Source organism: Canis lupus, chromosome 2 (assembly GCF_011100685.1).
Source record: "Canis lupus familiaris isolate Mischka breed German Shepherd chromosome 2, alternate assembly UU_Cfam_GSD_1.0, whole genome shotgun sequence".
In the NCBI taxonomy this organism is placed as follows: domain Eukaryota; kingdom Metazoa; phylum Chordata; class Mammalia; order Carnivora; family Canidae; genus Canis; species Canis lupus.
In genome coordinates this window covers 80,452,333-80,480,064 of record NC_049223.1, presented here as the reverse complement: position 1 = coordinate 80,480,064, position 27,732 = coordinate 80,452,333, and the positions used below count along the sequence as shown (strand labels likewise).

Sequence of the window (27,732 nt, the reverse complement as noted above, 5' to 3'; positions counted from 1 at the left end):
CCAGGACGGGAGCCAATGAGCTAGCAGCCTGGGCCGGGAGGCGGGGCCAGGGCCTTTTAAACCGCACGACCTGGGATGTGCCCGGCAGCGCTGGGGTTGGCGGCCCAAGCCCCGACCGAGGCCAGCATGTCCCCGCAGAGGATCGTGCGTGTGTCCCTGGAGCATCCCACCAGCGCCGTGTGTGTGGCTGGCGTGGAGACCCTCGTGGACATTTACGGGTAAGAGCCAGAGGCCGGGGGTCTGCAGGCCCTTGGTGCTGAGCCCCTTGCGCCCTTCCCTGGGCAGGGCTTCCTCGGGGCTCAGGCCTGGCCTGGCCGCCCTCTCCCAAGCCGGGGGACTTGCAGTGGTTGAGCTCTGGCCCAGGGCCTTGGAGGGTGCTGGTGTCATGGGGGCTTGGGCACTCCGGAAGACCCTGAAGGCTGGGGTCACAAGGATAGGAAGAGGTGTGTACCCCCGGCCCTGGTCCCCAGCCTATGAGCTCTGCAATGAGCATCAGTCGTTTCCTTAGAAATCATTTATGCATATGTAGCCCTTCCTATGTGCCAGGCGCTGTTCTAAGCTCGGCAAGCTTCTTGGATTTAACCCTTGACCTTGAATGCTCCAGTTTAACCTTCACAACCGCCTAGGAGCTAAGCTTGTCAACTTCATCTCACTGATGGATGAGGAAACTGGGACAGAGAGGACAAGCCATTTGCTCAGGTCACACAGTAACTATGGGTCAATGCCAGGGTTCAAACCCATTTATGATCAAGTGTCTTAGGCTTCTCACTGCCCCTTGAAGAGGAAGGATCAGGTCTCCTCCAGCCACTCAGAGCCCACATGGAATTCCTGCACTGTGTGCCATGGCCATGTCCTTAAAGCCAGTGGCTGGAAGTAAGGCCCTGTCTTGTCTCTCTCCCAGGAAGGAAAGGAGAGTTTGGGCAGGGTCTTAGGAAGTGGGCTGTGGGAACCATTTAGGGAGCTGACTCCTTAGGCTTTTGGGGAGTCTCTGGGGGTCCTAGCTCCAAGACTGAGCTGTTAGGGGATAGGAAGGAGAGAAGGAGAGCCATGTCATCCTTCCCCTGTCACTGGTCTCCCACCCCCGCCTCTGACCAGGTTTTGAAACCTCAGCACTACTGACCCGCTCATTCCCTGTGGTGGAGGCCGTCCTGTGCACTGTGAGATGTGGAGCAGTGCCCCTGGCTTCTACCCACCGACGCCAGTGGCACACCCCCACTTGTGACAGCCAAAAATGTCTCCAGACATCACCAAATGTGCCCTGTGGTGGTGGTGGGGGTGGGGGGGTGGAATCACTCCCAGTTGAGAACCAGTATCCCAGACTAAGACTTGAAAAATTGGAGTGAACTTAGTTGGAAGCAGAGCTGGGGTCGGTCCCAGAGTGTTAGGTAAGCAAGGGTGAGAGGCCGGTCTTGGGAGGGAACCAAGCGTGGAACAGGCCCAGCCCAGCTGGGCACCGGGGGCTGAAGCCTGGGTGACGGTGGGTGGGCAGTGAGAAGTAGGGAGGGCACTGGGAGGAGGGGCAGCACAGAGGCTGTGCCAGGAGGAGGGACAAGGGCGGAAAGGTGTCCCTGCTCCTGGCGCCACCTCCTCCTCCCGTGCTGCGTGCCCATGGGGGTGACTCACCTGCGTTGGCTGCCTCATGCCCGTCGGGCAGATGTGCCTCCAGTCTGACCTGGCCCGGGAAACCCAGGGCCGGCCCCTCCCCTGCAGCAGCGCCTCCTTAGAGGATGGAGCCAGCGGGGCAAAGGCAGCAGTGTCTTGGGGTTACGTGAGTGCTCCCAAGGAGGCCAAGAGGGGACAGCCCGAGGGCGCGGGGCACAGCCTCAGGCACCCTCAAACCAAGGATTCTGGGGCCTCTGTGACAGGACCACCTTGCAGGAGGCAGAGGGCTGCTGGTTCATTCATTCATTCACACATCCATCCAGTATTTCTTTGGGGTCTAGTGTGGGCCAGGCTTGGGGACACGAAGGCGGTGGCAAGCAAGGAGGCACGGTCCCCGCCATCTGAGAATCCTGTCCCTTCAGAGTTCTATCACAGGCTGGGTGGCCCCGTGCTCTGGGGAAGGATCCCGTCCCTTCCAGCTTGGAGATGTCGTGATTCAGCAATCCCGGCGCTTACACCGCGGGCCAGCCAGGGAGGGGGCAGCGGGTGTGCCGGCCAGTGCCAGGCCTGGGACTTAGCAGCCATCTGACTTCGGGAGAGTCACTTGGCATCTGTCCTTCATGTGTAGGGTGGACACGGTCCTCTCAGCCATGATCCTCAGAGACTGCTCCGTACCAGGCGCCGCCCTAAGCACTTGATGTTTAGTAACTAACTCTCAATCCTGCGAGGTGGGGACTGTCATCATCCCCGTTTTATAGATGAGGACACAGAGGCACAGAGCAGTTAAGGCACTGGCCCCGTGTCACACAGCCCATGAGGATGGCAGAGCCAGGCTGCAGCCTAAACACGTCGGCCTTCGCGTCAAAGGACTCGGGTGTTGTGTGTAGAGCCCGTAGGCCGTGCCTGGATGTGGTGGACATTCCATTGTGGCAACTGCCACCACCACCAGCCCTGCCACCACCACCCACCACCAGCACTGCCACCACCACCACCAGCACTGTCATCATTTTAAGGCTCTGTCCTGGCCCCTTGGACAGCCTCAAGGGTCCCCAAACCTGCCATCCACAAGGTGGCTGGGGGACAACCTCTGAACCCTACCCGGAGAAGGAGATGAGAAAAGAGGAATGAACATCAGCCGAGTAGTCGGGGCAGGTCTCCTGGAGGGAGGGCACCAACCGGGACCTTGAAGGATGAGCACAGGCAAGACCACTGGGGCGCTCCGTCTGTGGCAGTGGACTGCACCCTGTCTTCTTGCCTTCCGTTGAGTTGGAGATGGCCCAGACTTGGTCAGGGGGCCTCGCTTTCCTGAGCAGGGGCTCGCAGGGCGAAAGGGAAGGAAGGGAGATACAGGGGTGTGCTGAGCCACATCCTGGGGATGAATGTGCAGCCAGGGCTGAAACCACTGCCCTAGTAGGACAGGCCAGCAGCTTGGGTCACCTCTTGCTCAGCAGAGGCAGGTCAAGGGAGTGAAAGGACAGAGGGATCCGGGGGGCCCTGAGTTTTAGCTCTCGCTCTGTCGTCCTTTGCTCTCTCCTCTTGAGCCCTTTCTGGTCCTCAGTTTCCCCTTATGTGCCCTGAAGAGGTTGGCATAGAACAGCGGGGGGCCAGCTCTGCTCGTGGAGGCGTCTGAGCCCCCTCCCTGGTTTGACAGAGCAGCTCTCCCTCTGGCTCGTGATCCGTGAGAGCGCTCACCTGCGTGGGCAGAGCCGGGCCGGGAGGCTGATGCATCTTCCCAGCTCCTAACGAGCTGGGCTGTAGGGAAGCGGTTCAAGGGGCCACCATTTCTCAGGGGCGGGAAGAGGGTGGGACGAAGGAGGGACTGTGGTCTGCTGACCCTGGGGATGCTGAGGCCAGAGGACTTGGGGTCTGGGAGCCTCGCTGAACAGGGCAGGGGTGGGTGGGGGCAGCTGCCACCCAGAGCCTGCACTGGCTGGGTCTTGCTCTCCTCTGCCCCCGTGGGCCACATCAGTGGGGACCGTGGCGGTCACCTTGTCAACCTGTCTGGTTGCAGCCGCAAGGACCTCTCCCATCAGTGTTTTGGCTCTGAAATGTCTGGTTCTGTTTTCCCGGAGGCCCTGACCCTGAGCCCATGAAAGGAGAGGATGGGTTTGGGTCTGCAGGGGAGCAGGGCCTGAGCCCCAGCTGTGAGTCTTGGCTCCGTCACCGACCAGCTGTGTGACTCTGGGCAAGTCCCTGTAATCTCCGAACCTCTTCCCTCATCTGTAAAGTGGGGATAACAGGACTGATGGTGTGTGTGTGGCTGTGGGGGCTGCTTTGTCACCTTTGTCACCATCGTCGTCCTCACCACTGAGAGGGTGACACGGGACGTAAAGGAAGACCTGACTCGTCTGGGTTCCTAGGAGGGGCGGGTTCACACTGAGTCACTCCCACGCTGCTGGGGAGACAGCCCCCCCTTAGCCACGGTTCTCAGATGTCACTGGGCTCGGTGCAGGGAAGGTGCACGGAGGGCCTTGGACTGTCCTGTGCATGGACAGGAGGGGAAGCCCGAAGCCCCCGGGGCGGGACTGGGGGCCCTGTCTGGAGCAGCAGGCTGGCAGCATGGGGTGGCCAGGCCGGAGGAAGAGCTTGGGCCGGGCGAGCCTCTGGCTGCTTCTCCGGCCTCCACAAGACGGGAAATCCAGACCCTCCTGTACCCGATGCAGGCTCTTGTCCCAGCAGCCATCCTTCTCATCCTCCCAACAGCTCCTTCCCCGATGGGCGTGAGCACTGGACCGGGAGTCTGGTCCCTCCTCTGCTGGGTCTCAGTTTCCCTGGAACGAAGTGAGGCATGGGTTCAGGTGCCTCCAACTTTCACTCGTCTAGAGCGTTTACACACATCGATTCCTATAGTCTTCTCCGCCTTATAGACGGAGACACTGAGGCAGAGAGAGGCCAAGCGTCTCCCTCAAGGTCACATACCTCATGGGTGGTGGGCTGGGATTTGAACCAGCATCCACCTCAGTGCCCCTCCTGATCAAGAACATTCGCTGGCTCCCCCTTACAGTCTGAGTTTACCCTTGGCCTCCTGAGGCTCCACCGTGGAACTGCCTTCCCCTCGGATGAGTCTCCCCCTCGCCCTTGGCTCCCCCTGCCTCCCTCTGGGAAGCTGCCCCCAGCACCCCCAGCCCAGCCTCTCAACCCGCCCTTTTCCTGCTTCTTAATCAACCTGAAGACCCCACCCCCACCCCCCACCCCCACCCCGTGGGTGATTTTCCAAGCCTTTCCCATTACGGCATCTGAGCCTTGCCATGGCCCGTGAGGTTGACCAAGTGGGTGTCATTATTCCACTTTGTTGGGAGGCGAGGTGATTTATTCTGGGTCACTTGGCTTATGGGCAACCCGGCCCAGTCTAGAGCCTGGCTCTTGACTCTGATCCTGGCACCACTGAGCTCCCGGCTCCTTCCCCCTCAGGCCCGAAGGATCTTCATCAGGAAGCCCCCAGCATCTCATACAGGGAAGTGCAAGGGAGCTGGGCCGAGATATCCCAAACCCAGGGGCTGGTGCTGGGGAGCTGGGTGCGGTTCCGTGCCTTCTGCTCCTTCAACCTCCAGGTCGTGGGCACCGGGGTCCAAGCAGCAGGTTGGGGTTGGGGGGAGTTTCATAAAAAGTTTACAAGCCTCCTGGGGAGCGGGAGGCCAGGTGACTCAGAGAGTGGGGCCGAGGGTTCTCCTTGGGGTGGAGGGAGCTCTCCACACCTGGTCTATCTCCGTGTGTGTCTTTCTGGCTCTCCATCTCTCAGGGTTTTCTATATCTCTTTGTCTCTCTCTCTCTGTCCAGGCTCTTTATGTCCCAGGATGGGCTGGCCTGCACAGCCAGGACACCCCAGGACCGAGGGCTCCACCAGCCCTGGAAATTACAGGCTTTGGGAATAGGGTTGCCAGATAAAATCCAGGATGCCTAGTTAAATTTGAAATCCAGATAAACAATTAGTATTTTTTTTTAGTGCAACCATGTCCCAAATACTACATGGGACATCCTTATACTAAAACAATGATTTGCTGTTTATCTGAAATCTGAGTCCAGCTGGGTGTTCTCTAGTTTTATTTGCTAAATCTAGCAGCCCTGCTTGGGGGGAGAAGCAGGTGTGTCAGCCCCGCCCAGCTGCTGGGGACGCCCGGGAGGGCCACGCGCTCCACCAGGACCCGCCTGACAAGTGGAGCCTGGGCTGAGCTTACTTCTCTATTTATAAAAAAGCCACTTTGAGAAGTTTCAGAGTCCTGCTGGTGGAGGAGTGGAGAGGGCGTATTGAAGGAAGTCTGCGCTCCAAGTGGAGCAGGGAAAGGAAGAGGGCCCGGAGTGGAATTGCCGGCTGTGCAACCGTGGGGAAGTCTCTTGCCCATCCTGAGCCTCTGTTGCCCCACATGTGCATGAGAGTCATAATCCCCTCCTCCCAGGCCACGGTGAGGATGAATGAATGCTGTTTGGAAGGCCTGCCCTGGTAAGCGTGCAGGGGAGGGGGCCCTCGGGCCCTTGGGGGCTCGGGGGCTATGATTATTGTGACTCTTTTATTTATCTTAAGATTTTATTTATTCTTTTTTTTTTTAGTTTCTTTTCTTTTAAAGATTTATTTATTTATTTATTTATTTATTTATTTATTTATTTATTTATTTATTTATGATAGAGAGAGAGAGAGGCAGAGACACAGGAGGAGGGAGAAGCAGGCTCCACGCGGGGAGCCCGATGCGGAACTCGATCCCAGGACCTCGGGATCACGCCTTGAGCTGAAGGCAGACACTCAATCACTGAGCCACCCAGGCGCCCCTATCGTGATTACTCCTGGGAAGGCGGTGGGTGAGAATATGGACTCAGGAGCCAGGAGGCCTGGCGTGGGATCCCAGTCCTGCCACTTACTAGCTCCATGACCTTGGGCAGTGTGCTTAACCTTAGTTCTCCCATCTGTAAAATGGGAAACGATGGTAGTAGGCACCTCCTAGGTTTAATGGGAGGATTGCTTTACGTAACACACCTAAGAACCTTGCACAGGGCTGGCCTATAAGCAAGAACAAATGTCAGCTACTGTTTATCTCCCGGGCACACGTGTGTGTGCTGCTTCCTCTAGGAAGCCTTCTGGTCTCTCTGGCTCACAGGGGCCTCTCCCTACATGGGATCCCACAGACCACTGACTTTGTGACCATAAGCCCCACCTGGCTGCCCGGCAGTGCTGTTTTTAACTCCCTGGTGGGATGGAAGGCTCTGGGGCAGTGGGGAGAGTAGTGGGTGTACCTGCCTCTGGGCACAGTAGGCACCCCGGGCACCCCACAGACAATCAGAGGGTCGACAGACTGATTTCAAACAGGACTCCCAGACCAGCTGGAGTGGGGGGAACATGGCCCCAGGGCCAGATGACTTTTGAAGGTACTAATAATGCCTGGTTGCTTGACTGAATCAGGCCAAGTTTCCCAGGTGACGCTGCAGGGCCACGGAGAAGCACAGGCGCTGTGTCAGAGCCCCAAGTGCAAACCTGGCAGCACCATTCCATGCCGTGTGACCTTGGGCTTGGTACTTGACCTCTCTGAGCCTCAGTTCCTCACCTTTCTGATGGAGATGATACCACTCACTTTGCAGACTTGTGAGAATAAAAGGAGCTAGGAAATACAAGGTGCCTGGCACCCAGTGGACACTCTACAAAATTTAGTACCCTTTCCTAGGGGAGACCCCAAGGGCATCTTCTTGCCCGCTAAAGAAGGGTGCAAATGGGACTCGGAGGGGAGACTGCTCTTCTTAAAGCCATGGACTCAGAACTGCAGGGGGTCCATTTGCAGGCTGGTGTCCACTGAGCTCTCTGCACCCAGCTCTGCACTGGGGGCTTATAAAGCACTCAACCAGGTCCTAACTTCCCAAGAGCTTGCAGTTTTGTTGGGAGTTAAAATAACTCACAGGGAAGTGTTAATAAATACAGAGCCTTGGAAGGTGAGAATGGGTATGCATTTGTGTGGGGTCCAGGCTTCACTCCCAGGAGCTTGCCGTGGGGGGCTGAGAGGCCTGGGGTGGTCAGGGAAGGATTCTTGGAAGAAGCAAGTGTTTGAGCCAAAACTCAAGCATCTGAACAAGAATCCACACATTAGTACCTCCCATGGCTTCTTGTCCTTCCCAGGTCGGTACCTGAGGGCACGGAGATGTTCGAGGTGTATGGGACCCCCGGTGTGGACGTCTACATCTCTCCTAGTATGGAGAGGGGCCGGGAGCGTGCGGACACCAGACGGTGGCACTTTGATAACGGGTTGGAGATCATCGTGGTCATGAACTCTCCCAGCAACGACCTCAATGACAGTCATGTGAGCAGGTCCCCTGGGTTGGGGTGGGTGGGGCAGCGATCTAGCGCTGCAAGGGCCAGCACCCTCTCTTTACCCAGATGGCAGGGTAGCACGATGGGTAAGTACCTGCTCCAGAACCAGCCAGCTCTGCAACTTCCAGACATAAGCCGTGTGTCTGTTGGCACGTCATATCAGCCCTCTGGGCCTCGGTTTCCCCATATGTCAACTGGGGATGATCACAGCGCCCTCCCCCCGTTGTTGGTGTGGGGTGGAACATGAGCTAACATTTGCTGCTTTTCTTGTTTCTCAAGACCCCAGTGAAGGGAGGTGTCTGCATCTTTCTGTGTCGGGCCTCAGTTTCCCCACCTGCAGGGTGAGGGTTGATTAGGTGATCTCTGCTACTCTGAATGATGGAGAGAAAGCAGAGGTGGGGGGATGCCACTGCCTGGGGAGACCCCCTTCTACGAGGCACCCCACCTCCTAATCTACCCCCTCCCTGACCGCATTCCCTTCTCAGAGGCACGTAATTTCTCTTCCTCCTCTCTGCTCACTCAGCCAAGGGTGAGTTTAACAAGCCCCAGCCGTAGGCAGGGTTCTGGCCTCAGGGCAGGGATGGGACATGGGAGAAATGGGGTGGCCGTTGAGCTTGGCACAGGTGATGCTCCCTTAAAGGGGTGACAGAAAGCAGGCCCAGCATGTGGGAGTGGCAGGTTCCTGCTCCATGTCAGGAGCAGCATTTCAGGAAACTGATCTTTTAGGGACCACTGAGCAGAGGCCACACCTCGGGCAGCCACGACCTCATGCAGCCCTGACAACAGCTCAGAGAGGCAGGGTCCGATCCCCATTTCGTAGGTGGGGCCACTAAGGTTCAGAGAAACTGTGTCCGGGCCACAGAGCCAATCAGTAAGAGAGCTAGTATTCCACACAGACCTGCTGACACCTGGGGCAGGTTCCCTTCATCACCCCCACGTCTTTTCCTGTCCATGTATCTGAGATGAGCCTCTCCACTGAGCTCTGTGACTCAGGTGGACAGGGAAATGAACTCATTTTACAGATAAGGAAACTGAGGACGAGAAGGGGTGTGGCTTACCTGAAATCACCCACCTAGTGAGTAGCAGAGTTGGTGAGAGGCAGGACAGAGGCCCCTGGGGCAGGACAAAAGGATACAAAAAGGGCAGGTGCCCTGCCGAGCTGGGGGCTGTGTGGGTGCCAAAGACCAGAGGGATTGAGGAAAGGCCCTTCTCCTTTCCCCACCTTTGGCCTGGATCCATTCGTTGTATGCCCGAGGCCAGCATCGTTGCTCAGGCTTGACAGATGGGGGTGAGTGATTGCGGGATTTAGGGGCTCCCAGCACTGAGGGGTGAAGGGTCTCTATAAGATCCTGAACCTTCAAAAAAAAAAAAGATCCTGAACTTTCTGGCAAAGCTGAGGGACCCACATCAGGAGAGAATGTGCAAGCAGAGGGCTGGGGGTGGAAGGGCCTTTGATACATGGTCCTTGAATTATGTTCTCATCACTCTTTGTCAGCCAGACCTTCAACAGCTATCGGGGCTTGCTGCAGCCGAGCACTGCACTGAGCATGTCACACACCTCCCTTTCTTTGATGGTCACAACTTACAATCAACCCTCTGCAGTAGGGACTATTATTATCTCTACTTTACAGCAGGGGACACTGAGGCCCAGAGAGGACAGGTGACTCTTCCCAGGGTAGTCACAAGTGGTGGATCTGGGCTCCAGCTCACACAGTGCCACCTGCCCTCTGTTAACAATAGCTGGCATGTCTTGAGCCCTTCCTGTGGGGGCCAGTCTTGTACATGTATTGTTTCTAAGCAGCACTACAATCCTCTGCGGTAGGGACCTGTGTGTTCAATGTTCTGCAAGTGAGGAAACCAGACAGCTCAACCAGAGGTGAAGGGCCTTGGCCAAGGTCACAGAACCCGGAGGTGCTGGGCTCAAGTCCAGGCCTGTCTGAATCCTACAGATAGGAGAGGGTCCCTAACCCCACCTGCCAGACCTCCTCATTTTACAAATGGCAACACAGAGATCCAAAGGGGAGCAGAGGCGGTAGTCATTGGCAGCACTGGGGCCCTCACAGGTAGTTCCCATATTACAGCAAGGCATGGAAAAATAAATGGCACAAAGACTAAAAGGAAGAGCTGGGTTGGTAAACTCAACGTCAGTACATAGAGGTTCCTGAGACCCTGACTCTTTCTTGCCAGATCCCCCAAACCTGTCCTTTGGGGTGGGGGCTATTGGCTTCAGCTGGTTGACTCTGGGCCCTTTCTTCACAGGTTCAGATTTCCTACCACTCCAGCCATGAGCCCCTGCCCCTGGCCTACGCAGTGCTCTACCTCACCTGTGTTGGTAAGTTGGTAAGCTGGCCCTCATTAGGGCCTGGGCCAAGGGCAGGGGGTGGTGGTTGGGAATGACAATGAACAAGGGTCTTTTCACAAACATCAACTCATTTTTTAAAAAATTAAAATAAGTGTACATTAAAAAATTCAAGTGGTATAAAAGAATATATATTGCAAAGTAAACCTCCCTTCCTCCCAACCTAAGACTTCCAGTTCCACAAACCCAGCATCCTTCTAGAGATCTGCTGTGCTCATGCAGGTGGACACGGCATACTTGTATACTCCCCCCTTTTGTAAGCAAAGGGAGGCACCCTGTAGGCCTGGAACTGGACCTTGCTTTCTCCACCTTAAGTTTTTTGTGCCAGTTGTCCACAAATTGATATATAAACTCCATGCGAGATAACTCAGATTGGTTAAGACGTTAAAGGAAAAGGTGGATAACATGAATGAGCAGATGGGGAATTTCTCTTTTTTTTTAAAGATTATGTATTTATTCATTCATGAGAGACAGAGAGAGAGAAGAGAGAGAGAGGCAGAGACACAGGCAGAGGGAGAAGCAGGCTCCACGCAGGGAGCCTGATGTGGGACTTGATCCCGGGTCTCCAGGATCACGCCCTGGGCTGAAGGTGGCGCTAAACTGCTGAGCCACCTGGGCTGCCCCAGATGGAGAATTTCAACAGAGACATGAAAACTATAAGAAGGTGTCAAGTGGAAATGCTAAGATTAAAAGTCATGGTAACATTAAAAAAAATGCTCTTGCTGGGCTGTCTTGGTAGACTCGACACAGCTGAGGAGAGGATCAGTGACCTTGAAATAAGGCCATGATAAGTTAGACTATATTACATTTTTAAACTTTCATACAAGGGAGGACAAGTAAAAAGTCAAACTATGGGATTGCCTGGATGGCTCAGTCCACAGAGCACGTGAATCTTGACCTCAGGGTTGTGAATTCAAGCCCCACACTGGGCACAGAGCTTACTTTAAACAAAAAAGGAAGAAAAAGTCAAAATATGGACGGGGAGAAGAAATTTGCAATGTATATGGCTGACTTGGTGCATAAAGATTATGGAGAACTCTGATCAATAGGGAAAAAAAGACTAACTAATGGAAACAGGGAAAAAATACGAACAAGAAATTCACAGAGGAGATAGCTCCAGTGATTCCAGTGAACCTGAAATGGAAAGATGCTCAACTCAGTGTTGCCAAGGACGTGGAACCAGGGAGCTCCTTGACAGTGGGTGGGGGTTTGCGTGGGTACGAGCACCTGCAGAGCACTTAGCAAGAAAGTTGAAAATGCTCTGTCTGCAGGAGGCATTGTTAGAAGCAGAATGTGCATTGTCGGACCTGTGCTGACTCCTGCGAACCCCACAGTGACTTACTGTCTCCCGTCTCCTTGTAGACATCGCTCTGGATTGTGACCTGAACTGCGAGGGCAGGCAGGACAGGAGCTATGTGGACAAGGTAGGCCATCTCGACCTGGCCCCAGAAAGGGGCGTGGAGTTTGGAGTTGACCTAGGCTGGGTTAGGAGGGGTGAGGCCATTACCGGTACCCCCTGCCTCCTAGGAGAGGGTAGGAGAGCCAAATGGGAACCAGGCGTGGCTGGGGATCTTCTTTCACCAGGAGAAAAATCATTACCAAGGATTATCAAGCCTATACGTGCCCAGCCCTGGGCTAGGCCTTGCCTTGTGGGGAAAAGTCCTTCTGGAATTTTAGTCTAGGTCAGGGGTCAACGAACTTTTTCCATAAAAGTGAGATAGTAAACATTGTTGCAGCTCTTCGATTTTGCCACTGTGCTGCGAAAGGGCTAGAGCCAATACAGAGACACGTGGGTGTGATTATTCCAATAAAACTTTATTTACAAAATGAGGCAGCGGGCTGTATGCGGCCCCTGGCCCTGGTGTGCCAACCTCCTGATCGAGGTGAAAGGGGGATTATGCCAAGCATGAGACTGTTAAAGAACTTTGGGCTGAATTGTGGTGGCACTTAGTGCGTCGGGAGTTCAGAGCAGGTCGGGGGGGGGGGGGCATGAGCAAGGAAGCCTTCCTGTGAAGTCCACTTGAGCTGGGCTCTAAAGTATTGCGGGGGGGGGGGCATTCTGGGTGGAGGGAGTAGCGGGGCAAGGCCTGGGTGGATCCACGAATGGATCTGTAATCAGGAAGTTGCCCGTCGAGAAATGGGACGTTGGCTGGAGCCGGCTCGCAGTTGGGCCGTGAAACACAGCTGTGTGGTTCGGACTTGCTGGTGCGGGCAGTAGAGACCACTGCCATGCCTGGCACGGGAAGCGCTTCGGGGAGAGCGGGCCTATCCGCCCAGGGAGGGCAAGACGAGGTGAGGTTAGGAGGCTGGCCAGGAGGTTGCTGGGCGAGGGCACGGGACTGGTCTGCGCTCCATCACCGGCTGCGCTTTGCCATTGGCAGCGGCAGTGGGTCTGGGGCCCCGGAGGGTATGGAGCCGTCCTGCTGGTGAACTGTGACAGGGATGATGTGACCTGTTATGACCAGGACAACTGTGACCGGCACGTGAACTGCCTGCAAGGTAAGGGGGGGCGCCCAGGGTCATGGCTCAGCTACCCCACAGGGGCAGCTCTGAAGGCTGAGCCTGGGGCCAGGGTCCCAGCTCCTGGACACACTTCGACGTTGCTCAAGACCTGCCTCAGGCTGGCAGCTAGCCCCTCCCAGTCCCCCCCAACGCCAGCGAGCTCTCACATACTGGGGGGCTGGGGTGGGGGGAGCTCTAGAAATGGGCTGACCCGCCTTTCTCTCCCTCCAGGGGAGCAGGGGATGCTGACATTTATTTGAGTGCCTCTGTGTGCCAGGCCCTTTTGCAGATTCTTGTTTAATCATCCAATTGGGAGGGCAGCATCACATCACCCCACGTAGGGATGAGGTGTTGAGGCCGGAGGTCAGGGGATCCCCGAAGTCAGTCAGCCTGTCTGTGGCAGGTCCAGAGCTTCCCTTCCGACCTTCGAATCTGGCCTCCCCACCAGGCACCTCTGGCCTGTGTTTCAGGGCACCCCATGTTCTAAGTCCCACAGTTTCCCACAACAGCCCCATGAGGGAGGCCACAGTCATATCTGGGGGAACCAGCCACGTGCTTCATGCACAGGCGGGCACGGCTTCTCCGAAAGTGGGCACAACCGTCCCTTATTTCAGACAGGGGAGCGCTGAGGCTCTGGGGGGCTGCCCGGTGTGAACAGAGGGATGCTAGCGCTGACACCAGACTGTCCCCAGCGTGCCGCCCGGGTGGCCTGCCTACCCCACCCTTGTCACCTGTCAAGGGCACTGGGCAGCCGCTCTGTACTTCCCGTTGCTCTGGGGGGTGAGGAAGCGGAGGCCCGGAGCAGACGTGTGGGGCTCACGGGCACACGCTCAAGACGTCCTCATGGTTCGCTCTTGGTGGTTTCCAGTGCCTTCCAGTGTTTTCTGATGGTGGGCAGAGCTGGGGCTCCCTCTGCCCTTGGAGGGGGTGCGGTGGGCAGGAGGAGAAGACGCCAGTGCCGCAGGCCCCTGAGCTGCCGCCCCTGTCTGGCCCCACAGACCTGGAAGACATGTCCGTCATGGTCCTGAGGACGCAAGGCCCTGCCGCCCTCTTCGACGACCACAAACTTATCCTCCACACTTCGAGCTATGACGCCAAGTGGGCACGGGTCTTCCACGCCTGTGGTGAGTTCATGCCCATCCCTCCCCGCCGCCCCGCTGCTGGAGGGGGCCTCAGTTTCCCCACCGTGAGCCAGAGGGCAGGCTCTGCTCTGGCTTCTAGCCTGCCCTGGGGGTCAGATGTGGGAGCCGTGAGGCGGGCGGGCTGCCTTCCCAGAAGAGCCGTGGCCCAAGGTCATTTGATTTGATGAACTAAAATAGAATTAGGGGCGCCTGGGTGGCTCAGTCGGTGGCGTCTGCCTCCAGCTCAGGGCATGACCTCAGGGTCCTGGGATCGAGCCCCGGGTCCAGCTCCTTGACCAGCAGGGAGTCTGCCTCTCCCTCTCCCTCTGCCCCTCCCCCTGCTCTGTGCTCGCTCTCTCCCTCCCTCTCTCTCTCAAATAAATAAATAAAATCTTAAAAAAAAAAGACACAAAAATCTTTAAAAACATTCTTGAGGGGACGCCTGGCTGGCTCAGTGGTTGAGCATCTCCCTTCGGCTCAGGTTGTAGTGCCAGGGTCCTGGGATCGAGTCCCAAATACTTCTCCCTCTGCTGGTCTCTCTCTCTCTCTCTCTCTGTGTCTCTCATGAATGAATGAATGAATGAATGAATGAATGAATGAATAAATAAATAAATAAATAAAATTTTTTAAGACTTTAAAAAATCAAACAATATAGAGATACATAAGGTAGAATATGAGGGTTCCTCATCCTCCCCCCCAAACCTGACTCTTAAAATGTGTTCACTGTTAACGAGCTGCAGTGTGTGCAACGCCCCGACTTTTCTGTGGATGCGCTAAGTGTGTGGCGTGTACCTACTCTGCTTTCCAGACACTTTCTCCCATCGAGTGATCTACCCGACGGTGCTTTCTGTACTCTTGCAGCTCGGCCCCCAGCTTCCCGCCGCCGCGTGTGTTCCGTGCCCGGGCCTCCGACCACACGACCACACGGCTGTTGGCAGCAGGCGGGGTTCACCGCGGCGCAGGGGGCCGGAGGGCAGGGGCCTTGCTCACGGCTGTGTCCTGAGCCTCGAGCCTTGCCTCGCAGGTGCAGGGTGGGTGCTCACCTGTTCCGCGAGTGGACAGCCAGTGAACACCCCGTACGTGTGTTTGTAGCCGAGACACCCAGAAGCGGAGAGGCTCGTTGGGAGTGGACATTACTCTGTGAGACGCTGCCCACTGTCCTGAACGCCAACATTAGAAAGGCAGGGCCGGGGCAGCCCGGGAGGCTCAGTGGTTTAGCGCCGCCTTCAGCCCAGGGCGTGATCCCGGGGGTCTCCGGATCGAGTCCCATGTAGGGCTCCCTGCATGGGGCCTGCTTCTCCCTCTGCCTGTGTCTCTGCTTGTCTCTCTGTCTCTCTCATGAATAAATAAATCTTTAAAAAAAAAAAAAGGCCTCGCCCACACTGGGCAGGCATTAAGCATCTTCTGTCCTTCGCCGGCCCGACGGCAGAGGGGCGCTGCGGTCTGGCCCGAGGGGCCTGGTGAGGCCCGCACGGCCCTGCTCTGCAGCCGTCGCGCTCTGCGGGCCCTCCCGGGGCTCACGGCCCTCCCTCCCGCCCCCTCCCAGGTCCCGAAGACTCGTGTGAGGCCTACCGGCACGTGCTGGGCCAGAACAAGGTGTCGTACGAGGTGCCCCGCTTCCACGGGGACGAGGAGCGCTTCTTCGTGGAGGGCCTCTCGTTCCCCGACGCCCGCTTCACGGGGCTCGTGTCCTTCCACGTCACTCTGCTGGACGACTCCAACGAGGTAGGGGTGGGGGTGGCCCACGCACAGAGGGTGCGAAGGGGCTCCGTCCCCGGGACGGACGGGCACCACTGGCACCAAGGATCCCAGGCTTCCGGACCACCCCCCGGTGCCTCTCTAGAAACTAAGGGAAGTGGTGGTTTGCTCAGGGAACCGCACGAACGAGCCAGGCCTCTGGACTCCAAGGCCAGTGCTCTCGCCCTTCCTTCTGCTCGTCTTCCCCTGTAGGATTTCTCCGAGTCCCCGATCTTCACCGACACCGTGGTGTTCCGCGTGGCGCCCTGGATTATGACGCCCAGCACCCTGCCGCCCCTGGAGGTGTACGTGTGCCGGTGAGTGTGTTGGGCGGGGGGGGGGGGGGGGGGGGGGGGGGGGTCGGCGATGGGTGTCCTGCGGCCCCTGGCGGCCAGTCTGGTCTCCACACCTGGCTCCTCCCTGAGCCCCTCTCCCCGGGCTTGTGTGCAGGGTGCGGAACAACACGTGCTTTGTGGACGCGGTGGCGGAGCTGGCCAGGAAGGCTGGCTGTAAGCTGACCGTCTGCCCACAGAAGGAGAACCGCAATGACCGCTGGATCCAGGTACCACGGCCGCCGGGCAGCACCGACCGGGCGGCATCGCAGAGGGGGAGGCTGGCCTCCCCCAGCTGGGGCGTGGGGAGGAGGAGGCTGTGAATATCCAGAAGGACCTGGGGGCTCCGACTGTCCTCCCCAGGGCACTCCTTTTGTTCATTCTAGACCTAGAGCTCCCTCCCTCTCTCCAGAACTTTTTGGAGACCCAGGCACACACCGACATTGGGTTGGACCCCATTCACCTCCCACAGGGTTGGTCCTGAAGGGAATGGCAGAAGGATGGGACATACTCCCTGCTCCCAGCGGCCTGGTCTGTGGTTCTCCACGGAAGGCCTTGGTCTCCCAAGGGACACTTGGCAGCATCTGGAGACCTTTCCGGCTGTCACACTGGAGGATGGTGGTGCTACTGGCTTCGAGTGCGTAGAGCTTGGGGATGCGGCTACGCATCCTACAGTGAATGCACAGGGTGGCCCCACAACAAGAATGATCTGGCCCCAGTGTCACGAGTGCCAAGGCTGCTGTGGTGACTTATTGCAACAAACCTCCTGCTCTTGCAGTTGAAGGTGTAGCAGGGGTGCCAGCAAAGTGCCAGCAGGGTTTGGAGGAAGATGCATACAGACGTCCAGGAGGAAGGCCTTAGGGTGGGACCTGGTGGCGATGGTGGCTGCCATGAATGAGGCACTTACGGTGGGCCATGCATCACGGTGGGCCATGCATCATGCTGTGTCGCCCTCTCAACACCCCCCTGCTCTTACCCACCTGAGGAGCTCGCAGGGGCCTGTGCCCAGGGCCGCAGAGCTGGTAAGGGCCATGCTGGGGCTCAGTGGACGGCGGTCCTCACAGAGGACCAGCGTGGGCAAAGGCCCCAGAGAGGGGAGACGTGAGAAAGATGGCCTCGTGCTCCTGGTGGCCGGGGCCAAGTTTCTGCGAAAGGCAGGAGCTGAAGTGGGAGACCGTGAAAGCCAAGCTGAGAAGCTTTCGTGGCTGGAGGTTCATCGGAGGAGACGGAAGTTCGGGGCGGGCCTCTGGAGCAAGATGGGCTGGTGTGATCCCGGCTGGGCCACTGACTAGCTGTGTGTCCTCGGACAAACAGACCTCTCTGTGTGTCACCTTCCTCCTCTGTAACGTGGGTAATCATCGTGCCTCTGCACGAGTGTGCGTGTGATGAGGATTCGTGGAGTTAATATTTATAAAGAGTTAGAGCGAGGCCAGGCGCGTAACAGGCCGGGCTTCTCATCGGCTGTATGGTTCACCCGTGCTGGGCCGTCTTTGCCTCCAGGACCAGGGGGGTTGAGAGACCTGAGAAGGAGGCAGATGGATACGTCCTGAGGTCCCCTCCCAGCCCTGTCCAGCTGTCAACCCCTTGTGACTGCGGGTGGAGGCCAGAAGTGTCGGCTGATGTCCAGTCACTTGTTTGTCCAACTCAGGCCACCCTGAGCCCCTCTCTGGGGCCACCCTGAACCCCTCTCTGGGGCCACCCTGCCCTGATCTAACACGGGTCCACCCCCAGGGTCACGTCCATGTTCTCATTCATTCCCCGCCTGTCTTGCTATGTGGCCCTAGGTAACAGCACCCTCTGTCCGAGCCTCCGGGCTCTCCTTCAGCCACAGCATCATGAACCCCCACCCTCTTCACCCCAAAGGGCAAAGCAGGCCCGAGACAGAGAAATCCCAAGAACGTTCCTCCTCAAAGCGCTCAGTGCCAAAAGAGTGTCGATTGTCCACAGGGTGTCTCTCTCGTTTGCAGGACGAGATGGAGCTGGGCTATGTCCAGGCGCCACACAAGACTTTCCCGGTGGTCTTTGACTCCCCCAGGAACGGGGAACTGCAAGATTTCCCTTACAAAAGAATCCTGGTGAGTGGTCCGGGCCGCAGGCCACAGCCTGGCTCTGAGGGCTGAGGGACACGACCCGAGAGCTACCCCAGGGTGTGGAGTCCAGGCGGGGCAGCGCCAGGGACCGCGTCCTTAAGGGACAGGAGTGACCACCTGACATACGGGAGACGCCTAGTTACGTTCGCGTGTGTTCCAAACCTCACACGGGACTTGGTTCTACTAAAAATGTGGTTTGTCTGAAATTCAAATTGAACTGGGCACCCTGGATTTTTATTTACTAAATCTGGCAGCCTTCGGTAAGCGGTGGGGGCAGCGCTGCCGTTGAGAACACAGGCTTCGGAGTCAGGACAGCCCGGCTCTGTGGCTCAGGTGCTGTGTGACCTGGCCTGCGTCACTGCCCCTCCCGGAGCCTCAGCGTCTTCATCGGCAAAATGATATTGTGAGGCTTCTCTGTGCCCGGGCAGAGGGAGCACGCAGCCCCGTTAGCCGGGGCTATGACTGGTGATAAGGAGCACTGTGAGGATGCTGGTTGTGGACCGGGACCTCCTTGAAAAAAAGACGGGAGGCTCCCTTGATGCTGTAGAGACCGGGAGGCCCTTTCAACCTCCCGCTGGATCCCAGAGGCGGTAGGAGGGGTAGGAGCTCTCACTGGCCCTCAGTGCTGGTTAAGTTCCTTCTAAGCGACGGCCCTGGGGAGCTCGCCCCTTTTCCAGAGTTGAAAGACTGAGGCTCCATCCCCAGTGCCTTGGTCCCCAGGAACAGCCAGGTACCTGCCCTTGGACTGCACTTGGCAGGGAGGCCGTTCAGAGGGTAAGAGGCAGCGGGGCATAGCCTCGGGCTTTGTGTCTACCGGGGCCCACGGGCAACCAGGGCCCTTCCTACCGTCTCCCTGGGACCACGGGGCATAACGTGCTCCAACACGGCAGCAGGGCCAGAGCGCCTGTGTATGTCCCAGCGTTGGCCCCTACGCATGCGTGAAATATTGACTAGGTTAGATCCCTGTCTTTGACTCAGTATTTCCATCTGAAGAATGGGCAGCCGCTCCTGTGCCATCCTCAGGGAGCTCAGAGCCCAGCGAGTTGGTTCAAGCTCTTTCTGGTGACCCCCGCCCCTCGCCTGACTCCGTTTCCCCCTTGCCAGGGCCCAGATTTCGGCTATGTGACTCGGGAACCGCAGGACAGCTCTGTGAGTGGCCTGGACTCCTTCGGGAATCTGGAGGTCAGCCCCCCAGTGGTGGCCGATGGGAAAGAGTACCCCCTGGGGAGGATCCTCATCGGCGGCAACCTGCCTGGGTGAGACAGGAGCAGGGAGACGTGTTCCGGGGGTGGAGGGTGGTGGTGGTGATGAGGGGCCACTCCATCCTGGGAGAGAACCAGAGAGGAGTCGTCAGATCCTAGTCTCGACGGGGGCCGGGGGACAGTGGGCTGATCACCGGACACCGTCCACACGTACCTTGGCGAGTTCGAGAAGCCCAAAGTGAGCAGAGGCCTAAGAGATCATTCAGTCCAGCCTTTTCATTTCACAAAGGGAGCCCAGAGAGGGTGAGTGCCCTGGTACAGGTCACACAGAAAGCAGCGCTGTGACTAGGCTTTGGTCTTATGATTCTAGAAAGAAATGATGTTGCCGATAACAGTCTATTAATTAATAGCTCTAGAAGAAAAAGCTTTAAGTCTCGACAGTCCTGGAGAAATCACATTTCAGGAACCTGTTCATACTACGATGTAAATGACCGCCGTCAGATCTTTCCCTGAGAACAGGAGAAGGAAGGACTAGGACATGAAAAAGGAGACGTCGTAGCACGCAGGCACACACAGCGAGTAACAGATTGATTGTTGTTCACCATGTGACACGGAGAGACTGATGCAAAAGAAAAGGAATATCACGGTAACGGTTTTCCCCTGCGGAGTCGATCAACACACGGAGCCGACCAAATTCCACAAAGCAGTTAGGACAGACTTGCAGTCAAATAACAGGTGAATCGAGAGGCTTTGGAGGGGACTAACTGCCCTCCACACGTGATCCCACACGACGAGGAAGGTTGAGGCGCCTCGGTGGCTCAGTTAAGTGCCTGACTCTTGATCTCAGCTCAGGTCTTGATCTCAGTCAGGGGCCTGAGTTTAAGCCCTGCTTTGGGTTTCACGCTGGGTGTGGATCCTACTTAAAAAAAAAAAAAAAGAAAAGAAAAAAGAGGACGTTTGGGCCATGGCATCAGATATGTATGCAGAAGGCCAAAGAAGGATGGGGTTTAAGTTCACGAGCACAAAATGCTGGGGCTGTGCGGCCCTTTGGGGGTGATCGTGTCCACCTCCGTCCCCACCGATGTACAGAAGGTGAGGCCCCAGCAAGACGGACAGAAGTTAAACTCCAAGAAGAGCCGCCTGGCCCCAGGGGACGGGATAGGGTGGTGAATCAGTCTTTTGGAGAATGTGAGGATGAGTCAGGGTGGCTCTGAGCATCTGCCTGGATGGCAAGACCCAGTGGGTCACCGACCGGGTGGGATTGAGCTGTCCTGCATCTATCTGCTCAAGAGCTCAGCCTGAGCAGAGTTTAAAGGACGCAGTGTTTGGGGCTTTCTTGGTTTGTTTGTTTTTTTTTTTTTAATGAGATACTGCAGAAATCTTGAACTCTTGTCATTCCATTTCTTTTTTTCTTTTTTAAAAGATTGTATTTATTCATCAGAGACACAGAGAGAGAGGAGGAGAAGTTGGTTCCCTGTGGGGAGCCCGATGCAGGACTCGATCCTGGGACCCTGGGATCACACCCTGAGCCAAAGGCAGATACTCAACCACTGAGCCCCCTAGTTTTCCTTTCTGCATAGACTTTTTAAAGTTAAGCAATTTTTTTTAACCCCTTGGGCCCCAGGTCCAGCGGCCGCCGGGTCACCCAGGTGGTGCGGGACTTCCTCTATGCGCAGAGGGTACAGCCCCCAGTGGAGCTCTTTGTGGACTGGTTGGCCGTGGGCCACGTGGATGAGTTTCTGAGCTTCGTCCCTGCGCCCGACGGGAAGGTAAGGACGGGGGTGACATGCCTGTCCCCGGAGCCTGGGTCAGAGGATGAGCTCCAGGGGGCCGTGCTGAGGCCAGGGAGCTCAGGCAGGTCTGCTCTGTCCATGCAGGGCTTCCGGATGCTCCTGGCCAGTCCCAGCGCCTGCTTCAAGCTCTTCCAGGAAAAGCAGAAGTGGGGCCACGGCAGGGCCCTCCTGTTCAAAGGGGTTGTTGGTGGGTACCTGTCTGCATCCCTCACCCCAGCCTCCTACCCCCTCACCTGATGCAAGACGCATCTGCCTTGAGAGAGGGGTGGCCGAGTCTATAGCAGGGCTGTCCCCCCACTCAAGAGCCTCACTGCCACTGTACCCCTTGCCCCGCCAGCCCCCACTGCCCACGGCTGGGCCAGAGACATGGCCAGCTTCGTGGGCACATGACCAGTGTTGTCAGAAGGCTTAATGCTTTGCCACCACTGTCTTGAAATTCTTAGCAATTTGTGCTTTGTGAGTGGATCCTCCTGCTGCTTCCCAGGGATGAGACCCCCATGTAGCCCCCTCACTCCCTGGAGCCTCAGCCCACCAGGCCTCCCCGTCCAGTGATTGCTGCAGCTGGAGCCTGGGCGTGAAGAGGCCTGTGTGCATGTGCCCCTCAGCATCTCAGGGGGGGCCTGGCATTAACTGTCCCTGCCCTGGGCTTGCTTGCCAGGGGTGAGCCTCTACGCCCACCCCTGATCCAGGTACCTAGCACACCCCTGTGCAGAGGCTGCGGTATCCCTTGGAGATTGCCCATTTGCCAGGGCTCGGGGTGGCAGGCCTGTGGGAAGGGGAGCTGCCTGGCTCCGCGTGGGTCCTGAGGCTCATGGGCTCAGGTGCCCGGCAGCCGGTGGGCTGTGCACATGCGTCAAGTTCTGGGGTGCTCCCAGCGCTTCTTAGGTGTGCACTCACCACGCAGGTGTCCCATGGCCAAGGAAGTGTGACATCAAATAGTGTGTAAAAAGCCAACATGACAGCGGGAGAGAGACCATGGAGGAAGGAAAAAGCTTCATGTTTTTAGTACCTTTAGTGATAATTTTTTTTTTCTCACTGTTATTTGAACAAAGTGCCCCACATTTTCATTTTGCTTGAAAGGAATTCTGAGAGCGATTGCTGGCTGGGGCTGGAGCAGGTGCACAAGCCTGCTGGAAGGGCTCCATCCCCGTCCCTACCTGGATGGCACGAATCCTAGTGAATTCTGAGTTCTGCGGAAGCTCTCAAGTAGAACTTTCCAGTCCCTTTCTCCCCACTCACCATCCTCACCCCCTTCCCGGCACCACCCTGGAGCCCCAGCCGTAAGGTGGGGGAAATAGTCTTCCCAACCCCCTTGTGCCTATAAGGACCGTGGCTAAGCGCCTTTGAGTCCAGGGCAAACCTTAAAAAGCCTCAGATCCAGATGTTATGTACCAGGTGGAGGGAAAGCCATTGTCCCCTTTCCCGGGAGCCCTCTCTTACCCCGTGGTCAAGGCTTGCAGCCCTTTGTGAGCCCCGGACTTGGCTTTGAATCACACGCCCCCTGTTTCGTAGCTGTAAGATCCCAGGCAAGTCGTTTGGTCTCTCTGAGCCTGAATCTGCCCACCTGTAAATAGGGTGATAACACACACCCTGTGGGGTTACAGTGAGCTTACATGAAGTGTTGAATGTGGAGAACTGAACTCACAGCCTGCCCCTGGTAAGAGCTTGCTGACAGCTCCACGGATTGTGAATCTAACCACCCCCCCCCACTTCCCCGTCCAGCCCTGTCTCCAGCAGGCAGGCAGGAAGCTGGGCAGTCACCTCTTGGAGAGCAGGGACAGGGTCCCGTGTTCCCTCAGGGCTGGTGGATGATGGGTGGGTGGCCCAGCCTCCCTGCTGCTGGCCGGAAAGAAGAGGGACAGCACCCAGTGCCCTGGAAGGGGCCACATCCAGAAAGGCCAGAGAGCTACTGACTCCCAAGACCAGGAGCTGTGAACTTGGCCTCCGCCCGGCTGCCTCCCAGAGCCGGTGACCCTCTCTCTGGCGTCGCCCCTGCCCCTCCTCTAACGCTGCTCTCTCGCTCACAGGGGATAAGCCAGTCCACACCGTTTCCATCAACCAGGTCCTCTCCAATGTAGACCTCATCAGCTACAATAAGTTTGTGCAGGTACAGGCCACGGGCTGTGAGTAGAAGGTGGGCACGGCTGGGGACAGCGATGCGGACGGAGTCTGAGGCTCCGAGTCCGTGAAGGCCCAGGCTGGCATGGGCCCAGACAGAGGGGCTCCCAGCCCTCCTGGGACCCAGGAGAAATGAGGGGTAAGCCGTGTGCGTGTGAGGAGGACACACATTCAGGCAGAGAGAACAGCACAGACGATGGCCCTGGGTAGGGGGAGGGGCATGAAATATTGAGGATGAGCCGAGGGGTTCTGGGGAGGTGAAGGGAGGCTGGGATTGGGGCAGAGGAGGGACCCAGGATGGCCCTGCCACCGTGCTGAGAATATGTCAATATTTCATAGCAGGGGGTGGGGGGCGTGACATGAGGTCCTGGCGAGAAACCCATGGCACCGCAAGCTGGATAACTCTAGAGTTTAATGAAGGGAATATTACAAGGGCAGAGGCAGGATTTGAGGAAATTAGCAGGGGACTGTGCAGTGTCCCCAGGCTAGAGAGAGGGGGACACTCTAAGCTGTCACCACCCTTAGGCCTGATGGAATTAGGGAGAAGTCATGTTACTGAACGTGGAGAGGTCGTCATGGAAAGGGGGCTTTGGGGCAGGAGCCGTGACCTTCCTGGCCAGTGAGCAGAGGCTTGGCAGTGAGGAGCTGCAGGAACCCAATACCCCGCTGCCCTCGGCTACCACCCCCACCTCCTGTCAGGGCTCCACTGGCTGAGCCCCGCCAGAAGCCAGGGGCACAGGAGCCCCTGATCCCCAAGGACCAGGCTCCCAAGGCCCAGAGCAGAGGAAAGGGCTATAAGGAGGGTCCAGAAGGGCAAACACGACACCCAGCACGCTGTCATCTAAGAAGCAAATGCCAAGATGGAGTTAAACATGCGGGGATCCTATTAGGGACAGTGCCTGTCCCCGAGAAAGAGGAGGGAGCTGGAGGGGCGAGAGGGAAGGCAGGCTGAGGGAAGCATTCTGCGCCTCCATTCTGTCTCAGCTTCAGCAAATCTGGGGGGTGGGTCCTCAAGCCAATGGTGGCCATAGGAGGAGTCCCCTGGCTCCCAGAAACAGGTCTGCCTCAGTATCCTTGTCGTACTCAGCATTGCTGTCAGCAACTGGTGGGAAGTGTGGTCCCAGGCGCAGACACAGGAAGGATTTCAGAGCCAGAGCCAGGCCGGGAGGGTCAAGGCCGCCCCCGCAGCTGGAGGCCTGCGAGGATATGGTGGTGCCTGCCACGGGCCTCAAAGGCAGGAGCAGCAAGGAGACTGGTTCGGAAGCCACTGTTAACCGGGGGGATGGCTGTCCACCAGGTGAAAGCAGTAGAGGTGGTGGCAAGAGGCCAGACGGGGGAAACCTTTTAGAGGTGGAGCTGAAGAGGGGTGTGAGGCGAGGGGGAAGGAGGCAGCGGCCTTGGAGCAGGCGGCCGGCTGCACTTACGATGTCGAAGGACCCCAGCGGGGCGGGGGGAGCGTGCAGATGTGAAGAGCTTGTTTGGGGGCCTGATGTGCCAATTGACCATCCGGGTGAAGGTGCAGAGTGGCGGTTGTATGTGCCAATCTGAGATCGGGAAAGAGGGTGGGCGCCCTAGAGCAGCTGGGAAATAGAACTGTGGGAGTTGTCGGTGTGTAGACGGTGTCCGAAACCATGAGACAGAAGGAGATGCCCCCCTAAGGAGTGGAGGATCTGAAGAAGGGAAGAGGGCCAAAGATGGGATTTTCTGGAACACTCACTAAAGCAGATCGCCGTGGAACACTCTGGAACTAGCCCAGGGAGAGGGGTGGGACTGTGAGAGGTGGGACCCAGAACAGGTGCATTCTGACGAAGGGACACATAGGTAAGGTTTGCGTGGAGAGTTGGTCCGTGGACACTTGGGCAGCCTGTCTCCTTAACCAGACGTGACCTCTTGGGTCCCCCCAACACCCCCTGGCAAGGTCTCTCCAACTCTACCCCCCACCAGAGCTGCATCGACTGGAACCGGGAGGTGCTGAAGCGGGAGCTGGGCCTGACGGAGCGGGACATCGTGGACATCCCCCAGCTCTTCAAGACCGAGAGGAAAAAGGCGGTGGCCTTCTTCCCTGACTTGGTGAGGCCTTGTGCATGACTTAAATCCGTTTCTTCAAATTAGGCTCCAGGCTCCTGCTCCGCAGAAGGCCAAGACGCTTTGTCGCTGTCACGTGTGGGCTGGTGGTGGCTGGTGGGGGTGGCAGAGAGAATCGGGGGGCCCCATGACGGCCAGCGGAAGCACTGCCCTGGTCACAACGGAATGCTCACCGGCCAAGCCCCTTGCTCAAGGGCCAGGAGGGAAGGGGCCTTCCCTTCCTCTAGGGACCCACTCGGTGTTTGTGGAGTGAAGCAGTGATCGCACGAGGCCCCGTGCGCACTGTGCTCGCCCGCCCCCAGCTCCCCGCTGTCCACCCAGCCCCGGATACTTAGGGTGCACCGTCAGGGAAACGACCAAGGTTGCTCCCTGCCTTCGAGTTCCAGTCTCATCTAGTGGGAGGGAAACTCTCTTTACCTCCCTCAGGGCGTGTCCTAGTCAAGATCTTTTTTGTATAATAAAGTCACGGGGCAGCTGAGAGGTAGGACAAAGCGCGTCCAGCCGGAGAGGTAGGACAGGAGATGCGAGAAGGCTTCCTGGAAGAAGCGGCCTTTGGTTGAGGAGGGAGGGCTTTGCCTCCGGAACACCTGGACTTCTGCCCCCCCCCCCCATTGGTTCTGATTCAGCAGGTGGCGCTGAGCTGCTCCCCGAGGAGGACCACGCTTGGAGTCGCGCTTCTGTATATGACCCAACTCTCCTCCTCCGCCTCCCTCCCCTCCTCCAGCCCCCCTTCACCTCCACCCCCCAGAGGAACTCAACTCACCCAGCATCAGAGCCTTACAGGGGGCCTGTCCACACCGTCATTGCTTCATCCCCCGTCCCCTGTTTCTCTTCCCCTTTCTGGCTAACCTTCTGGCCTCCTCCCCATTTGCAAAACTCGGTTTCCCCTCCTATTATCCCCCTTCCTTCCTGCATGTTTAAGGCGGATGTGCAATTACGGAAGTGCCTCCAGGGTCTGCAGACAAGGGCCACCCATGCCGGCCTGAGCCAGAGCAGGAGGTTTAAGGTGGCACAGCCACGCACAGATGCACACAGAGGCAGAGGCCCCGCTGCAGATAGAGCAGAGAGAGAGAGAGAGAGAGAGAATCTGATTGGTCCGGCTTGGGTCAAGTGTCTGGTCCAATCAGCCGCAAGGAGGAAGTGGGCCTTGGGCGGCCCCCAAGATGCCCTGGGAAGGAGGGCAGTCCCGGGAAGTTAGCTGTCCCTGGGAGCTCTGCAGCTGCTCCCATGGGATCGCATAGACGCCAGAGTCTCAGCAGCCCAGGTGCCTCTCCCACTGCGCGCAGGATGAGGGGCTGTGTTCAGGGCTGCCCATGAGACAGGCGCAGGCCCTGCCAGGTGTGGTGCAGGTGTGGAGGTGGAGCTGCTGATGCAGGCTGCTGCCCTGAGCTGGGACCCCCCCCCCCACTTCCTTGCAGGTGAACATGCTGGTGCTGGGGAAGCACCTGGGCATCCCCAAGCCCTTCGGGCCCATCATCAACGGCCAGTGCTGCCTGGAGGAGAAGGTGCGGTCCCTGCTGGAGCCGCTGGGCCTGCACTGCACCTTCATCGACGACTTCACCCCGTACCACATGCTGCACGGGGAGGTCCACTGTGGCACCAACGTGCGCCGGCAGCCCTTCTCCTTCAAGTGGTGGAACATGGTGCCCTGAGCCTGCCTCACCCGCCCCCATGATGCTCTCCCCACCGGGAGGACATCTGCCGGCCTTGAACAATAAGCATCAAGAGACCCCCAAGGTTCCAGATAGCACGCTGGGGGGGGGGGGGACTGTCTCTCTCAGAAGCCTTTTCCCTAGAAGTGTTCACACATCACTTGCAACCGATTTGGTTCTCGAACTTGATTCCTGTTGGCCCTCCCAAGAAGAAAGACCTCACTTCTTGCGGCCTCTCCTGAGGATCAACATGACTAATGGGGACTCCTCCAAACCTCCCCCTTCTCGTCCCCAAATCCTCCGTGTGGGATCTTATTTACTTTGGGATCTAAAAACATTCATGCATCTCATCTGCCATCTTGACCTGTGCGTCCTAATTGAGGAAGGACCTACAGTTCTGCTTGGATCTGATTGCTTCTCACTCTTACAGGGGAACAGCGTTAAAGTCAGATCCCTCCTCCCAGGAGAGAGTCTACTCATAGCTTTCCCCAGAGGGAAGGAGGTGGAGCCCATGTAGATCAAGGTTGGATCATCAGTCTACCTGCCAAGCTTCTGACCAGATGTTGAACTCCCTACCCCACCCAGTGCCCAGTATGAGCTTTCACATAGTTGGTCCTTCCTAGATGTGTGTTGAAGGACTCTTGGCCCTTAATCTTATAAATGCCCCATCATCTGACATTCAGAAATCCAAATTTGTGCAACACCCCCCCCCCGAATTCCCTGGAGATGAATATATGTGGGAAATTCTTGGATTTGGGGAAGTCTGTGGGTGCAAGGGTGAAAGAAGGTGTCCTTCATAATGTGTAGTATGCTTCCTTGGCCCCAGATTTCTCTCTGCAGGAGGGGTGACCTC

The 27,732-nt window shown here is 57.4% G+C and overlaps 1 protein-coding gene across 1 annotated transcript; it reads left to right on the top strand.

Moving 5' to 3' along the window:
- The first annotated feature begins 86 nt into the window (after positions 1-86).
- PADI3 (peptidyl arginine deiminase 3) lies at positions 87-27,273 on the top strand. The gene is made up of 16 exons (XM_038531831.1): positions 87-218; positions 7,697-7,877; positions 10,148-10,220; positions 11,610-11,671; positions 12,629-12,746; positions 13,748-13,873; positions 15,417-15,595; positions 15,821-15,924; positions 16,058-16,169; positions 17,907-18,014; positions 19,134-19,285; positions 20,856-21,000; positions 21,109-21,211; positions 23,052-23,131; positions 25,087-25,212; positions 26,646-27,273. The coding sequence occupies exons 1-16, from the start codon at positions 127-129 to the stop codon at positions 26,877-26,879; spliced, it is 1,995 nt and encodes a 664-aa protein (XP_038387759.1). The 5' UTR covers positions 87-126; the 3' UTR covers positions 26,880-27,273.
- The last annotated feature ends 459 nt before the right edge of the window (positions 27,274-27,732 follow it).